This window comes from Schistocerca americana, chromosome 7, assembly GCF_021461395.2.
Source record: "Schistocerca americana isolate TAMUIC-IGC-003095 chromosome 7, iqSchAmer2.1, whole genome shotgun sequence".
Lineage (NCBI taxonomy): Eukaryota > Metazoa > Arthropoda > Insecta > Orthoptera > Acrididae > Schistocerca > Schistocerca americana.
In genome coordinates this window covers 321,068,489-321,086,503 of record NC_060125.1, presented here as the reverse complement: position 1 = coordinate 321,086,503, position 18,015 = coordinate 321,068,489, and the positions used below count along the sequence as shown (strand labels likewise).

Sequence of the window (18,015 nt, the reverse complement as noted above, 5' to 3'; positions counted from 1 at the left end):
TGTGTGTGTGTGTGCGTGGGGGTGCGTGTGTGTGTGAGAGAAAGAGAGGGAGAGACGTATGTGCCAGTGTGACACTATGCTCTCCTAATGCTTCTTTTGTCTGGCATGGCATGGTTTTCGTAACCGATCCTCTACTTGTAGCATATAATGATTTTTATGTTCCACTGAGACACTGATATTATTGCAAATAAATTGTACGATACTGGATATTATTGCAAATAGATTATACGATACTCATTTGAAGCTCACACTCTTGCGTCACATCACATTTTTTTATTCGCTTTGTGTACGTGAAAACTTGAAAACAGGAAAACACACTACTGTTTACAAACATCTATCGCAATGTAAATTATGTAAGGCTTGTTGACTCAGGATAGTAATTAAAATACTTGCGTACCAAATTAAGCGGGAAAGGGAACTATCGTGGCCCGTGTAATGTGAAGAAGCTCAAGAAAACTACATTAACTACACAGGTTCTTAATTACAGGCCGACATCAATTCTATTCTAAATATAACTATGCAAAAACCGTGCAAATTTAGTGCCGCAGTAGCAGAACATCCTGTGGAAATATGGCAATTGGAAAACATATTTGTGGAATTCGTCACTTACTTTATTTTTTCCCATGTTTCCTCGCCAAACGTTTTCAGTACCAGCAGTTCCAGAGCGTAGTTCACGAAACCATACTGGAATAAAGAAGAAAGTTGAACTTGGTTTAGTTTTTTTAACTACGCAGGGTCTAAGCGTAATTTCAATGTTCAGTTTAGTACATTGCTAACACTATGGACAATTGAGAAGCTATCCATTTTAAGGTAATAAGATTTACAAAGACTTTCAGCACGTAGCTACTAATTTCCTCTGCATGCAAACTTTGAGATGTTTCCATTGGATTGTTGTAATTTTTTGTAGTCAGTAGTAAATGAAGTAAGTGTAAGCTTTATTACGTCTTGTACTTTTATTTTCTCCTAAGGATTGAGTAATGTGTGTTGTGTTTCCGAACATGTGTTGCAGCCCTAATTGTGTCGTATACTACGACAACGATCTGCATTGAAGTTTAAAGAACTGGGAAAACACTTGAAGAAATTGCAGAGGAATAGGCAGTAAAAGGCCGTGCATTTTTGCAACAATCTCCAGATTTTACTGATAACTGGAGTCTAATTTGATGTTATACATAGGAAGAGTGACATTCGCCTCAATTACCATGTCGAGCGATGTTACGAAGCACAGCAGGACAGTGGTTTGCGCTGCGGGTTGCCTCCCTGCGGCTGGTTAGGGGCGACTGAGCGCAGTCGCGTGGCTGTCGATATCTGGCCGCCGCTGGTGGCCTCTCTCGGCGCTTCAGGAGTTTCCTGCCGGCGCCGACAGGTGGCAGGAGAGGCTGAAACTGCGGGGTAGCCTGAATTAGCCGTAGCTCGTATCTGGCGTAATCTGGCTACTCGAGACTGTTCTTGAAATATTCCGTGGATATAAAATTTTCATCTTCTTACACTCGTTCTAAAATTGAAGCTATACCTTGAGACTAAGTTTCTTCTTCACTGGTGTCCCATGACACTTTCTGACAGTCAAGTATGTCTTTCTCCGGAGTCCTATTAACGACATCGATTGCCATGTCGTTTATTCTACAGTAGAAATACCTGTCTCGGCCTTCATACTATACAGTGATCAAATTCAGAAATAACTACTTGGTGGCCAGCTCCTTTAATACGCTTGTCATATCGCTTTTGTGGCTGCCCACCCGGTTTCCTGAACTGCTACGATTCATCAACTCCGTTTCAACCAGTCTACATATACAACCAACAAGTGGTTGCTTAAAATAATCCCTTCCAACAAACCATCAGTAATTTTAGGGCTAATATTCACCATTTTCCATCCTCTGAGACCTCTCAACATTTGTCACAGTTTTACTGATTAAGAGAGACACAAAACCGCTGATACACTAGCTTCCAAAATAGGACATCTGACTTCTGATGTCTAGACTGGGGTTACAGATTGGTTAAGTTCTAAAACTACCTCTACAGCTACATGCATACTCTTTGAACCACTGTGAATTGCATGGGAGAGGGTTCACTGCAACAGTTATTAGGCCTTATTCCCATTCTATTCATGTACGAAGCGCGGGAAAAATGATTGTGAATTGCTTCTGTGCCTGCTGTAATTAAACTAATCTTAACCTCACAATCCCTGTGGGAGCGATATGTGGGAGCTGTAGTATACACTAGAGTCTTGCTAAATCGGCCATTCCTCGCACGTATGGTTGCCGGATTAGCGGAAGTGCCGGATTGTTCAGAGTGTCTAAAATGTAGTGTAACACGTATGTATTGGATTTTATCAAATCAAAAGATGCATTCCTTTTTAGAGAAAACTTAGCCCTTGAATGAGTTCACGCATATTAGTATCACTCGACATTAACTATGAAACATGTCCCAAAGTTTTGGTTGTCACCATGATGATACGTGACGGTAGTATGCTTTGTCACACAACGGGTTTACAAGCATTTCATAGGTTCTGCCATGTTTCTGATGGTTGCATAATGTACTCCAGGAAGACGTCTCCAACTTCAGCACCAGCGGTTTGAGGTAGCCTCATGTTCTCCTATGTCCTCTTTTTCATCAGTTTCATCGTAACTTTCCTGTGAGCTTATGATTACCCCTTTTATGCTGAAGTTTCGTCATAAATAGTTGCTCATCCAACAATGTTACCAGCAACAATGATTTTCTGTGAAGAACCTAAGTTCAGTTTATATCTAATTTTAGTTTCCCTTTAGAAGCCACGATAATGATCCGTAAGGAAAGCCACAATTTCAAAGCGTACAGGAGTGTTGAACATTATAATCAACTAATCAACTAACAAAATTGTTGCAGACGAAATTTCATTATTGTAGATGTCATTTCAGGTTGAACGACTAGAAGCAGGAAGTGTGCCGGATTACTGAGCGGCTGGACTACTCAGGTCTGTATTAGCTAGAATTTAGTGTATTAATTGGAACTTCATGAGTAGAGTTTCTCGGAATGTTTTCCTTCTGTCTTGAAGAGTCTGCCAATTTAGCTGCTTCAGCGTGTTTTTGACACTCTCCCATCTGTAAAACAAACCTATAACCACTTGTGCTATCCATCTCCATTTACGTTCAGTATCCCCTGTCAGTCCTGTTTTGTAATGAGCAATATTCTAGGATAGGTCGCACGTGATTTGTAAGCAATCACCTTTGTGGACTGATTGCATTTCCCCAGTATTCTATCAACAAACCGAAGTATGTTATCTACGTTATCCGTGACTGAGACTATGTGGTCGTTCCACTACTTCTCTCTACTAAATGCTACACCCAAGCATTTTTATGTGTTTCCAGATTCCTGCTGTGACTTCTATGTATTATATTCATAGAATTTTAGGATTTTTAGTTTTGTGAAGTGCACACTTTTACATTTATTTACACTTAAATCACGCTGCCGATCATTGCAGCACTTTGAAATCTTAACAAGGACTGACTGAATGTTTGTACAGCTTCGTTCAGACTGTATTTCGTTGTAAGTAACTGGACCATCTGCGAAAAGTTTGAGATTACTGTTAATATTGTCCACAAGCTCACTAATATGCAACACAAACAGCAAGTGAACCAACACATATCCCTGAGGTACACCCGAAGATACTGCTACATATCTCGATGAATCTCCATCCAAAATGACCTACTGCGTCCTCCCTACCAAGATATCCTCAATCCAGTGACATATTCCGCCTGACTCACCGCATGATCGTACTTTTGATCACAAAAGTAAGTGTGGTACTGAGTCAGATGATTTTCGGGAATCGGAAATACAGCAGGTATCTGACTTACTTTATCCACGGCTTTCAGGATGTCAGAAATGGATGTCATGGATACTGAACAGTAGTTTCGTAGATCATTTCTGCTAGTCTTCCTGTTGACAGGTGTGACTTGTACTTCCATTTGGCTACTGACCTGTTTTTGTTCGAAAAATCTACTGTATATTATAGTTACTAGAAGGGCTAACTCAGCCGCAAATTGGGTATAGAACCTGACAGGGTTTCCATCGGCTGCTGGAGCTTTGTTCAGTTTTACCCCTCCTGTTGGGTAGGTATCTGTTCAGTGCATGGTCAACTATTCTTTTAAACTGGAGCCATAGTTCCTCTACATTCTCCTGTCCAGAGATTAAAATTCCTGGTTCCTCACGGAGGTACGACACTACTGTTTCTCTGTCTAGTTTGCTGAAAGTATAAATTTCTCTGTTTGTTTTAGTTGGCCTTTGAGATTTTGTATTCATTGAGAAGCTGTACTGTTCGTATGCTAGATTGAAGGCCTTGCGCTGGTAATGTAACAGATCGTTATAATGATAATTTGTGGTAGCACAAGAAGAATCTACGCGAAATAATACGCTCACACAATGGCCATTTGGGTCTAAAATGCATTTGAATTGTTTTTATTTTACTAGTCACACTTTCTTAGCCCTCTCTTTTCCTTCCCATGAAAAAGAGTGAATGAAAGTGTGATTGTTTGGGTTGTAGAAAAGATAGAAATACCCAGAGATGATTAGAGAGTAGTGGTTTAGCGAAAGCAGTCTATGGGCAAGGTTTAGAAAAGTGGTTTGCAGAGGTTTTCACAGCGTAGCAGTATTCAGAAGGCGTCAGATAGCTCCGTCAATGGAAGACTTCTACCCCCCACCCAAATCAGCCCAGTAGTTAAAACTATCCGCGGTGTGCGTAATTTTAGACGCTGTTTAGTTGGAGGGCGCAGAGTGCACGTCGGGTGTACTGGTACGATCAGAAAACGAAGTGAGAAATTAGCTATATTATTTTCGATCAAACTCGAAACGTATTAGCTAAAGTCAACCAAAATAGGAAATTTTCGTTTTTCTACAATTTGGATGACTGTAATAGTGTAGCTGTAGTGCTGGCTCTCAGTGTGACACATTTGTGTTTAGAAATCAGTAGTTAAAACTTCTTCAGATAAAAGATGGGATAAAATGATTAATTGCTATTTACGGCTTATACATTTTATTTGATTTTGATTGTCTTGAGGGCAGTTCCCGCTTAATCGCATGAAGGACCCTTAACCCTTTTGCGGCTACGGGCGTACATGTATGCCCGGGAGATAGAAAGACCAGTCGGCTAACGGCGTAGATGTATGCCCAGCGGACGTGAACTGCAGACGGTTATGGGCAGGCATTCATATACACCCGAGTTTGGGAGCAGGTAAACGTACACTATATAACGGGTAATTGCTGTTGTCTGCATTTGTGACTATAGTGTCATTATCTGATTTTCTTTGTAATGTATGAAAGCGCTTTAGTTTTCACCTCCTCTGGGCCCTTTTTGCTTACAAGTCTAACATTCGGCCAGTCCACTTTTTGCTTCGGTGAGACGACTGAGTTCTCATGTGTAGCCTTTGCCACGTCGGAACGCAAATTATCGCTCAAGGATATCATGAATATCCTTATGAAAAGTAACGACAAAGATTGTAATGATATTTCGGAGCTTTCTTCCGATGAAGAGTAGTACGCATCTGGACATATTGCTGACTCCTCGACATCTCGAACAGAAGATTCTTCCACTGAAGACGGAAAAGAAGATCACGTTAGTAAAACTTCGTCAGAAAAAGGAAGTATGACTGGACGGAGAATCATCTCGTCACGAAACGACACCGTTTTTTAACACATTTAGCGGGTTACAAGCAGACTTCGAAGAGTCAGATAGTCATTCAGATTTATTTTTTTGTACGTCGTGTCCATGAAATTCGTTTCTTTCATCTGTATACAGATCCATAAGTATTATAAATTTATTACTGAAAAATTGACAACAGTACCCAGAAGATAACGCTGGAAGCATATAGAGCCAACATAATTTTATTGCGTCCTAGGGTGTTCTCTGCTTAGCCCTAGAAGTAAAAAGTTAGATGTGGTTGAATATTGGTCGAAAGATTCTTTTCTTCAAACACCAATATTTTCTAACATAATGGCCAGGGACTTGCACAAGGCCGGCCGGAGTCGCCGAGCGGTTCTAGGCGCTACAGTCTGGAGCCGCGTGACCGCTATGGTCGCAGGTTCGAATCCTGCCTCGGACATGGATGTGTGTGATGTCCTTAGGTTAGTTAGGTTTAAGTAGTTCTAAGTTGTAGGGGACTGATGACCTCAGACGTTAAGTCCCATAGTGCTCAGAACCATTTGAACCATTTTGAACTGGCACAAGTTGATACGGCGTTTGTTGCACTTCACTGACAATCCACCGCATCTCAAGATATTGTTGTAAAAATACGTTTCATTGTAGATCACACAAAAAATTAATTCCACGTGGGAGTAGTACAATTTGGAATCCTAGTGATCGACGAAAGTCTGCTACTTTTCAAAGGAAGGCTCCGATTTATGCAGTACATACCAAATGAACGTAGCCGTTTTGGCATTAGAATTTGCGTCCTTTGTGACGTAAAAACCAATTGTATTTTGGATTATATTGTCTACACTGGTGCCACCACGGGAACAGAATGTGGAAATGCTGATCGGGGAAAATCAGGCGGTTTTGTTGTTTGTTTGTTGTTGCCACACCTCAACAAAGGTCATATCATTTATTTAGACAATTGATATTTGAACCCCGAATTATTCCTGTGTCTGCATGATAAACGTACAAACGCCATCGGAACAGTATGCAAAAATAGGAAACATCTCCCACCGATACAATTTGGTTTTAAATTTCTGTAATTATTTTTTATTTGAGATAGTAGCAATAATTTTCCGAGATTTGGGCGTTTTCACTGTGCACTACTCACTTTAAAACTATATATCTTGAAACACATTCGTACCATGTTAATGAAATTTTAATATGTTGTAGGCACATACATCGACGGTGTAGGTCTCAGGTTACAGGAATTACTATTAAGAAAGTTCCCATCATTTTTCTAAACTAACTGTTTTTCAGCCCATAATGAACATATAACTGAAGGTGTTGGTTGATTTCGAAGCTCTCTTTCGTGGTTATCAGAAAGTATAACCTCTGTGGCCATACACGGTATACTGTTTTTAGGAAGAACATTACTGAACAGTGGTTCTGTACGCGCCGGAACGTGCGGAAAGCCTGCAGTGGCCGTACCGTAGCCCACAGCGACCACAGGGCTGAGTCCGCCGCCCGCCGGCCAGGCGCACACTGCGTTTTCTCCCATCAGCCGGCCGGGCAGCCAGGACCCTCGGCTCCTGTGGCAGCGAAAGGGTTAAGCGATAAATTTTCAAAACTTTATGGGCTATTGGGAAGCGCTAATAATTGTGGTATATATTAGAAGGTTAATTAGAGCAATTTTAACAGGATAAGTTTTAAAATTTCGTGCGTTTTCTTTGTGACTCCGCGATGAATAACAGTTTTCACCCTTGTTCTTCCAGATACAAACTCTGAGGAGTCATCGTCATTATGTAAGAGCATTTGCTCAAACAGACTGGCTGGCGTATCGACTGACTTGAGACAATTTCCGAGAGGTTCTGTAACAACGACGACTCTCTACTATTGTCAATATAAGTACTTCCTTTCTTCTGATTTTACGATAAACCTGTGTCATTGATGTTCTGATTTCATTTCTTTTTGTTTCATGCCATTATGTTAAGAAAACTGTAAATAAGCTTCAATGTGAATATTAATGTTTATGTCAAATGTTAAGTAATGTTGTAATAGAATTGAAATGTAACAAATGTTAAAACTGTTGTAAGATGTTTAAAATTGTATCTGTGCGTCTGGTCCATACATAGGCAATGTGTTAGGATATGTAGAATGCAAAACCTGGTGTGAATACCCGGTCTGTCAAGGAGCGGTAAAAGGTGGATGGTAGGTGAGCGCGGGAAAATGCGCACGGGCACTGCACGGCACAACGGGATCAGTAGTAGTAGTTGGAGTTTGGCACTGGCTTGAGCAACACCTCCTGGAGCGAGGAGGCTTTCCTGGAAGACAGAGCTTCACTGAGCCTCGGGTATGCCGTTCCAACGCCCACACAGCATGGCAAAATTACATAGGCACTAATTGGAAAAGTATTGCGACGCTAAGAAGAATTGAAGTGCCGATACGTCAAGAGCCATAGCTGTAGTTGTATGTGTGCTTTGTGCCGCGCCGTCTTGCCGCTAGCCATCCGCCGCATCAATACTAGCAGGTTGAAACTTTTAGTACTGTATTAGTATGGATCAGAGAGTGAACTGTGTCTGTTTGGTGCAATAATAACCTAAATTTTACCATAACTTTTCCAGCATTTAATTATCCTCACAACTAACCTAGACAGGGTCCTTTCGAAATATTATGCAATCCGAGTGTCCCGAAAAGAAAATTAAAATTTATGTTAATAATAATTATTTGCAGAACTAGCTATATTAGAATGATGTTTAAAGAAATGTTTTGTTAATGAACCAGTAAATGAATAACGAAGGTCTAACGAAGTTGAAAGATAACTTTAGTATTGATATAGTAATGAAGATTATTATTTCGAGACAGATTTAAAGGCATTTAAATGAGTAGTAAATAAGATGAAAAGAGTAGTTACTTACATACTGGAAATCTTGTACGCATAATAAATTCAGTAATCATTTTTCTTTAAATACAGCGATCATAACAGTTTCGGGGTCCTCCCTCATTCATTTGAATTCTGAAGTGTTCTAGATTGGTTTGACCAGCAAAAGCTAAAATCAATATATAAGGCAAAATTTATCAGTGGTTTATCTTTCTCAAAATTGACATTTTGTGTGTAGCACGAAAATGCAATTTCTAGGGTAACCTATGCCCGATTTTAATCAGATCAATAGACAGTATAAAGTTTTGTAGTATACATTATTGTGTAGTGTTATGTATTCATGAGTTTCCATATCAGTACAGAACGTGAAACTATGAGTTCAATAGATTTTTTGGTTCTAAAATTCTACTATATTATGCAGTGTTACAATTTGTTGTTTTGCATGAATATATACCAACTCGTACAGGGGAAGAAACTCAGTTAATGCCTAATTAGGCTGGCGACCGTATTATTATCACATTAGTAGCATCTTCTGGGTTGCTTTTGATCCATCCTGACGCGTAATTGCATTTCGAACTTGCTTGACGGATCACTGTTATTACAGAGTGGATGTAAGTCTGATTTGCCACCATTCAGGTACACGCGGACGATATCTATACGAAAATCCTTTCTCATAAGGTGAATCCCGTTCACTTACCATAGCACAGGCTTTAACGAGTGCTATGTCAGGGATTACAGTTCTAGGCACTTCAGACCTGAACCGCGCTGCTGCTACGGTCGCAGGTTCGAATCCTGCCTCGGGCATGTATGTGTGTGATGTCATTACGTTAGTAAGGTTTAAGTAGTTCTAAGTCTATGGGGCTGATGCTTAGAGCCATTTGAACAATTTTATTGAGATAATTTTCCGGTATCATTTTGCAAATTTGTGACGGTTTTCTTTGTACTTTCTTTCCAACCACGTGTTTCTCCAAGTTAGGGACCCAGGTCTCAGTGGTCAGTAATCATTAGTCTGTGTTCTTTATTATTGTCAGCTATTCCTGAGGAAAATAGCAGCTCAGCGAGTGTAGGTCTGTTGATTAATGACGATTATTTTTCGAATTTCCTTGGGTACAGGTAGCGGTACCACATAGTCTGTTACCTGTGGCTATGTATACTTTGTGCACTGTGCAGCGGTTCCGGATACAGTATAAGTTCAGTGAATATCAGAATCATTACAGTCTGGCTATACAATCATTATTTTGTGGTGAATTATGCTTGTATTTTGAATGTTTAAATGTTGATTAAATTCCAGTAGTGGTGGTAACTCATCATTAAATAGTAATTTGTAATGCTTGTATGAATTAAATTAGGTTGAGCGCCACTGTTAAATTTCGAAAAACATCACGCACATTTAACGTAGTTTTGAAAACTGCAGTTCGCTTTATTTAGCATAAATCATCAGAGCAGTTTCATAGCCAATTCTACTTTGAATACGATCTCTGAAGGGGTTACTAAACTTATATTTCTATTAGTTCGTCGCTAATACAGTCCAGAGAACTTTTGCTTTAACTATTGCCTTCCTTAATCAAAAATGGTTCAAATGGCTCTAAGCGTCATCAGTGCCCTAGAAGTCAGAATTACTTAAACCTAACTAACCTAAGGACATCACTCACATCGATGTCCGAGGCAGAATTCCAACCTGAGACCGTAGCAGCAGAGCAGTTCCGGACTGAAGTGCCTAGAACCGCTGAGCCACATCGGCCGGCCTCCTTAATCACTCAAGTAGCACGACAGCTTTCGAGTGCAGTTACATTGTTGTGAGACCTGGTAGTCAGAATCGTACTCCGCTGATCTCCGAAGTTTAGCCTTTCCATTGCCAATGATGTTTAGATCGCAGTTGTTAACTCAGAGGGTATCTTGCATGCCAGTGAAGAGTGTGTGTTGTGAGGCGAGATTATTTCCATTACATGAAACCTACTGCTACCTAACTGCGTGGCAATCTTACATTAGCCCTAGGAGACCAAGATTAAACGCAACTAGGCATTATTGCATGCAGCCTTGCAGGTGTAAAAGCACTAATCTGAAGAAGAGATAAAAATTTCTGTTGTCAATTTCTTTCCAACCACGTGTTTCTCCAAGTTAGGGACCCAGGTCTCAGTGGTCAGTAATCATTAGTCTGTGTTCTTTATTATTGTCAGCTATTCCTGAGGAAAATAGCAGCTCAGCGAGTGTAGGTCTGTTGATTAATGACGATTATTTTTCGAATTTCCTTGGGTACAGGTAGCGGTACCACATAGTCTGTTACCTGTGGCTATGTATACTTTGTGCACTGTGCAGCGGTTCCGGATACAGTATAAGTTCAGTGAATATCAGAATCATTACAGTCTGGCTATACAATCATTATTTTGTGGTGAATTATGCTTGTATTTTGAATGTTTAAATGTTGGTTAAATTCCAGTAGTGGTGGTAACTCATCATTAAATAGTAATTTGTAATGCTTGTATGAATTAAATTAGGTTGAGCGCCACTGTTAAATTTCGAAAAACATCACGCACATTTAACGTAGTTTTGAAAACTGCAGTTCGCTTTATTTAGCATAAATCATCAGAGCAGTTTCATAGCCAATTCTACTTTGAATACGATCTCTGAAGGGGTTACTAAACTTATATTTCTATTAGTTCGTCGCTAATACAGTCCAGAGAACTTTTGCTTTAACTATTGCCTTCCTTAATCAAAAATGGTTCAAATGGCTCTAAGCGTCATCAGTGCCCTAGAAGTCAGAATTACTTAAACCTAACTAACCTAAGGACATCACTCACATCGATGTCCGAGGCAGAATTCCAACCTGAGACCGTAGCAGCAGAGCAGTTCCGGACTGAAGTGCCTAGAACCGCTGAGCCACATCGGCCGGCCTCCTTAATCACTCAAGTAGCACGACAGCTTTCGAGTGCAGTTACATTGTTGTGAGACCTGGTAGTCAGAATCGTACTCCGCTGATCTCCGAAGTTTAGCCTTTCCATTGCCAATGATGTTTAGATCGCAGTTGTTAACTCAGAGGGTATCTTGCATGCCAGTGAAGAGTGTGTGTTGTGAGGCGAGATTATTTCCATTACATGAAACCTACTGCTACCTAACTGCGTGGCAATCTTACATTAGCCCTAGGAGACCAAGATTAAACGCAACTAGGCATTATTGCATGCAGCCTTGCAGGTGTAAAAGCACTAATCTGAAGAAGAGATAAAAATTTCTGTTGTCAATCTCAGAAATAAATTTTGTATAGCAAGATCTTGGTGTTTCTCTTGATATGAAGGAAACCTTCAATCATTCCCAGTGAAAGTATATTTCAAATAATTGATTGTATTTAATTCAGGAGGATACTTAATAACTGAAAGAAATACAGTTCAGAATGATAAATAGTCATAAATGGGGGGAAACAGTTTATGGGCTAAATCAAATCTCTACCACCCTCTATACCGGTTGTGCTGCTGATGACATTGTCAGGGAGCATTATCCGCTGTGCATTATTTCAGTTAATCTGAATGGTTATTTAATATTATTCGTTTAATTAATCGGACCATAACTGGAGGCAGTGAGACGTAACTTCAGCGTACAATCATCAAAACTATTAACAACTGAGACAGCCAAGTCTCCATAGTAGACATGAATAAAACTCAGACTCCATTTCTTTCCTTTTTTTCTTTTTCTTTTGAGTCATCAGGCTTCTGACTGACTACGAAGTCTTTCGCGACGGAGTCCTTGCATAAAAAGTTCTCGGTTTACTTGCCGCGTCAAATTTGGATAAAATCCCAAGCTTTCGATGACTACCTCCGTCATCTTCGTCAGGGGTAAAACTGACAGTTTTACACCTGACGAAGATGACGGAGGTAGTCATCGAAAGCTTGGGATTTTATCCAAATTTGACGCGGCAAGTAAACCGAGAACTTTTTATGCAAGGCTTCTGACTGGTTCCAATCTCTGTCTGTTTCTCTAGTACCATGGAAGTCATTTCCTGATGTCTTAACAGATGTACTATCCTCCTGTCCCTTCTCCTTGTCAGTGTTTTCCACATATTCCTTTCTTCTCCGATTCTGCGAAGAACTCACCCTTTCCTTACCTTATCAGTCCACCTAATTTTCAACATTCGTCTGTAGCACCATATCTCAAATGCTTCGATTCTCTTCCGTTCCGGTTTTCCCCACAGACCACATTTCACTACCATACAATGCTGTGTTCTAAAAGCACTTTCAAAGAAATTTCTTCATCAAATTAAGGCCTACCTTTGATACTAGTAGACTTCTCATGGCAAGGAATACCCTTTATGTCAGCGTTGCTCTGCCGTTTATGTCCTTCTTCCTCCGTCCGTGGTGGATTATTTTGCTGCCTATTTAGCAGAATTCCTTAACTTAATTTACTCCGTGATCCCTAATCCTACGTTGAGTTACTCACTGTTCTCAGTTATGCTACTCTCATTACTTTCCTCTTTCTTCGATTTACTCTCAATCAATTTTCTGTACTCATTAGACTGCCCATTCAGTTCAACAGATCCCTTCACTTCCACTGAGGATAGCAATGTCATCAGCGAATCTCATCATTGATTTCCTTCCACCTTTAATTTTAACCTCACTCCTGAATCTTTCTTTTCCTTCCATCATTGCTTCTTAGATGTATAAATTGAATAGTAAGGGAGAAAGACTCCATCCCTGTCTTACCCCCTTTTTAATCCGAGCACCTTGTTCTTGGGTTTCCACTCTTATTATTTGCTCCTGTCTTTTGTAAGTATTGTATTTTACCGGTCTTTCCCATTGGCTTACCCCTATTTTCCTGAGAATTTCGAACATCTTGCATCACTTGACGTTGTCGAATTCCTTTTCCTTGGCTACAAATCGTACGATAGTCTTCATTCTTCATTAGTGTTGCTTCCTCTATCAAACGCAACGTCAGAACTGCCTCTTGGTGCCTTTACCTCTCCTAAAACCTAACGGTTCGTTATTTGTCACATCCTCAATTTTCTTTTCCATTTTCTGTGTATTCTTCTTGACATTAAATTCAATGCATGAGCTATGACGCTGATTGTGCGATAATTCTCACGTTTTTCAGTTCGTGTCGTCTTTGGAACTGAGTGAATGATGTTTCTCCGGAAATCAGAAGGTATATCGCCAGTTTCACACATTATAAAAACCAGCGTGAATAATCGTTGTGTTTCCATTTCGCATAATGACTGTAGAAACTCTGATGGAATCCCTCCTACCTTATTCCACCTGTAGGCTTCGAAAGCCTTCTTAAATTACGATTCTAACACTGGATCCCGTATTTCCTTTATATCAACTCCTGTTTCTGCTCCTATCACATCAGACAAATCCTCTCCCTCATAGAAGCGTTCAGTGTATTCTCCCCATCTATCCGCTCTCTCCTCTGGTTTTAACAGTGTATTTCCCATTACGTTCCTAACGTTACAGCACTTGCTTTTCATTTAACCGAAGATTGTTTGACTTTTCCTTATGCTGAGTCAGTGCTTTCGATTTCTTTACATTTAGCCATTAGCTTCCCCGCACTTCGTATTTATTTCATTCCTAAGTGACTTGTAGTTCTGCGTTTCTGTATTTCCCTGAACATAATTGTACTTTTTTCTTTCATCGATGAACTGAGGTATTTCATTCTGTATTTCGGTGTGTTTATTTGACAGGCTTTGATCGTTCTATGTACCAACTCTCAATGTCCTGTTCCTTGCCAATAATTTTCGTAAAGAGTTTCTATCCGCTTTCCGAGGCTCGACTTTAGATTCTCAAGCTTGTAGAAGTTTTTTGTGGATAATGGGGTGCTGTCCCATTGACCCAACCGCCTACTTGGAGGACCAGGATTTGATATCAGTTTACTCCCTTAGGATGGTTGGCAATAAGAAAAGAGTTGGGAAGATAATCGTTCAATCAGTGCTATGCTATGGATGAGAAGTATGGGTCTTAAATGCGGATCTCAAAGGAAGACTAATAGCTGTGGAAATTGATTATTTGCGTAGGAGTGTCAAAATACCAAGAATTGAAAGGAAAACTAATGATGAAATAAGAGCTAGAATGAAGGCAAATGATATAGTGATAGATAGAATTGACTGAAAATCATTAAAATGGTACGGACATATTATGAGAATGCCAAATCATCGGTGGCCAAAGAAGGTTTATGAATGGAAACCACCTGGCAGACGGCCGGCCGAAGTGGCCGTGCGGTTAAAGGCGCTGCAGCCTGGAACCGCGAGACCGCTACGGTCGCAGGTTCGAATCCTGCCTCGGGCATGGATGTTTGTGATGTCATTAGGTTAGTTAGGTATAACTAGTTCTAAGTTCTAGGGGACTAATGACCTCAGCAGTTGAGTCCCATAGTGCTCAGAACCATTTGAACCATTTTTTGAACCTGGCAGACGTAAGCGCGGAAGACCTCGACGTTCTTGGACAGACCACATAAATGGAGTAATGGAACATCGTAGCATCCACAAGGAAAGTTGCTGGATAAAGAGGCTTGGCAGAGAATAACAGGAATACAACAATATGTTGTTATTAATTAATATTTGTATTAATTAATTCTGTCATAATAATGATAATAATAATAGTCGTAAATGAAGTATTTCTTCTGTTACCCAAGGTTTCTTCTTTATACCTGTGATATCTTTCCGGCTTTTGTGACTGCACTTTTTTCATTCCTCATCTACTGAACTGCCTACTGAGCAGTACAGAACTTTAAGCGCATCTTTTCATTCCTTCGTATTTTGTATCGCACTTCTTTGCGTATTGATTCTTCCTAACTAATACCTTGAACTTCAGCGTACACTTCATCGTTTCTAAATTGTGATTTGAGTCTTTATCTGAACCTCAATACCCCTTACATTCCAGTATCCGATCTTAGAACCTCTTCCTGATGTAATGTAACTAGGATCTTCCCATGTCTTTCGGTCTTTTCTAAGTATAATTAAACAGAGTATTCGTTATTACTAGCTGAAATTTATTGTAGAATCCAGTCTTTCTCCTCACTCATTCCTGCTGCCAAACCCATATTCTCCCGTGACCCTTTCTTCTACTCCTTCCCCTGCAACTGCATTCCAGTCCCCATGATTATTAGATTTTCATCTCGCTTCACATACTGAATTACTCGTTCAGTTTCCTCATATACTTTCTCCGTCTCTCCATCTTCAGCTTCCTACTTCGACATGTATATCTGAACTGTCCTTCTCAGTGTTGGTTTGCTATCGATTATATGGTAACAACCCTATCACTGAACTGTTCACAGTAAAACCCTCAACCGAGCGAGGTGGCGCAGTGGTTGGCACACAGGACTCGCATTCGGGAGGACGACGGTTCAATCCCGCGTCCGGCCATCCTGATTTAGGTTTTCCGTGATTTCCCTAAATCGCTCCAGGCAAATGCCGGGATGGTTCCTTTGAAAGGGCACGGCCGACTTCCTTCCCCATCCTTCCTCAATCCGATGAGACCGATGACCTCGCTGTTTGGTCTCTTCCCCCAAACAACCCAACCCCAGCCCTGTGATAAACGGGTCTTAACAATTGGACAGTAAAACCCTCTCCTCCCTACGTTCCTATTCATAACGAATCGTACTCTCCTATACCATCTTCTGCTGGTGCTGATATTACACTGTATGGTCATCTGACCAGAATTCCTTGTCTTCCTTCCACTTCACTTCATGGAACCTCCACGTCACGACTCGTAGAAACTTATCCTTTCTTTGGTTATTTAATATTTTTCTCATGGTCACACACAACTTAGCAGCCAGCCCCCCTCTCCCCTCTCCGCGGACGTCAGAATGGGGGACTATTCCGGCATCTGTTGCCAACCGAGAGATCGTCATGACACTTTGAATTACAGGTCGCATATCCTGTGGATACACATCATGTGTCTTTAATGCAGTGGTTTCCATTGCCTTCTGCGTTCTTATGCCGCTGATCGTTGCTTATTCTTCCGCCTTTAGGGGAGTTTTCCACACCAAGGGCAAGAGAGTGCCCTGAATCCTTGTCCACTTCCCCGCCCTCTTGGACGAAATCGTTGGCAGAGTAAGGATGACTTCTTATGCCGATGGTATTCGGCCGCAAAAGCTGATGATTTTTATTCAAAATTGGATCTGCGGTGGGGCTCGAACCTGGGACGAGTACATTTTAATCAATAACCAAAGACGTTATCCATAAACCATAGGTGGTCGCAGCATATGACAGCAGATCATAAAATCGAATAGGCCAGTGGGGGTGAGTTTGTAAATGTTGCTATAACTGCCTCAAGGTCACTCGTACCAGTTTCGATATGGACTTCCACAAAGACAGGTCTGTTTGTTGCCATTTGATGTAATATATTTCCGTCATGAATATGGTTCAGACAATCGGGTCCAGGTAATTTTCAGAGAACGCATTTTGTAATGTTTCACAGGACACCTTGTCTCGCCCGCTGCTAACAAAACCACAATAATCATCCCAATTTATTGCTGGACGATTTAAGTCTCCTCCAATGATTACAGTACGCTTATTGAGTTTAGGTTTTCTGTAAACATTTCGGCTTCATAAGGAGGAGAATCTGGCGGTCGACGGAGGGGCCGTATTATGATTTTATGCCTGTCATTAATACTGAGTGTTGCCCAAACAATCTCACATGCATCATCACTTTGTATCCTACTGGATTTGAGTTGCTTGTGTTCAGCGACCAGTACACGACCTCCTCTTCCCGTATCCTATCCTTTCGGTCTACGCTTAAATTTTCTACAAACATCTCACTATTGGCACCTTCAAGTTTTAACCAGCCATCTGTGCCTAATATTATGGAGCTTCAGTGCTCCTTAGGAGTGCTTCATTCTCTGGCACTTCGTTGCGAATTCTTCAGTAGTTAACTACTTTTTTCTTTTTGAGTCATCAGACTTACGATTGGGTTTTGAAGCGGCCCGCCACGAATTCCTCTCCTGTGCCAACTTATTCCTCTCAAAGTAGCACTTGAAACCAACCGTACAATGCTGCAATCAAAAGGTACATTCACAGAAATTTCTTCCTAAAAATTAAAGCCTTTGTTTCATACTAGTAGACTTCTCTAGGCCAGGAATGCCCTTTTTGCCAGTGGTCATCGGGTTTTGATGTTCTCCTTGCTCCGTCCGTCCCTGGTTGTTTTGCTCCCTAGCTATTAGAATTCCTTAACTTAATATACTTCGTGATCATCAATCCTCGCTGTTCTCGTTTCTGCTACTTCTCATTACTTTCGTCTTTCTGCGATTTACTCTCAACCCGTATTATGTACTCATTAGACTGCTCATTCCATTCAACAGATCACATAATTCTTCTTCATTTTCACTCAGAATGTATCATTTTACTCAGAATCGTATAACTAATATATATTTTCACCTTGAATTTTAATTCCACTCCTGAACCTTTCTTTATTTTCCATCATTGCTTGTTACATGTACAGATGGAACAGTAGGGGCGAAAGACTACATCCCTGTATTGATGTTGTTGTGGTCTTCAGTCCTGAGACTGGTTTGATGCAGCTCTCCATGCTACTCTATCCTGTGCAAGCTTCTTCATCTCCCA

General features: G+C 40.7%; 1 protein-coding gene across 1 annotated transcript in view; it reads right to left on the bottom strand.

The window, feature by feature from the left end:
• LOC124622123 (guanylate cyclase soluble subunit beta-1) overlaps positions 1–1,292 on the bottom strand; it is a 218,084-nt gene extending 216,792 nt beyond the window's left edge. The window contains exons 1-2 of the mRNA XM_047147736.1: positions 1,199–1,292; positions 611–684 (exon numbers count right to left, since the gene is read on the bottom strand). Of these exons, the coding sequence (XP_047003692.1) occupies positions 611–684; positions 1,199–1,201 (77 nt within the window). The 5' untranslated portion in view covers positions 1,202–1,292. The remainder of the gene's footprint in view (positions 1–610; positions 685–1,198) is intronic.
• Between the last annotated feature and the right edge of the window lie 16,723 nt (positions 1,293–18,015).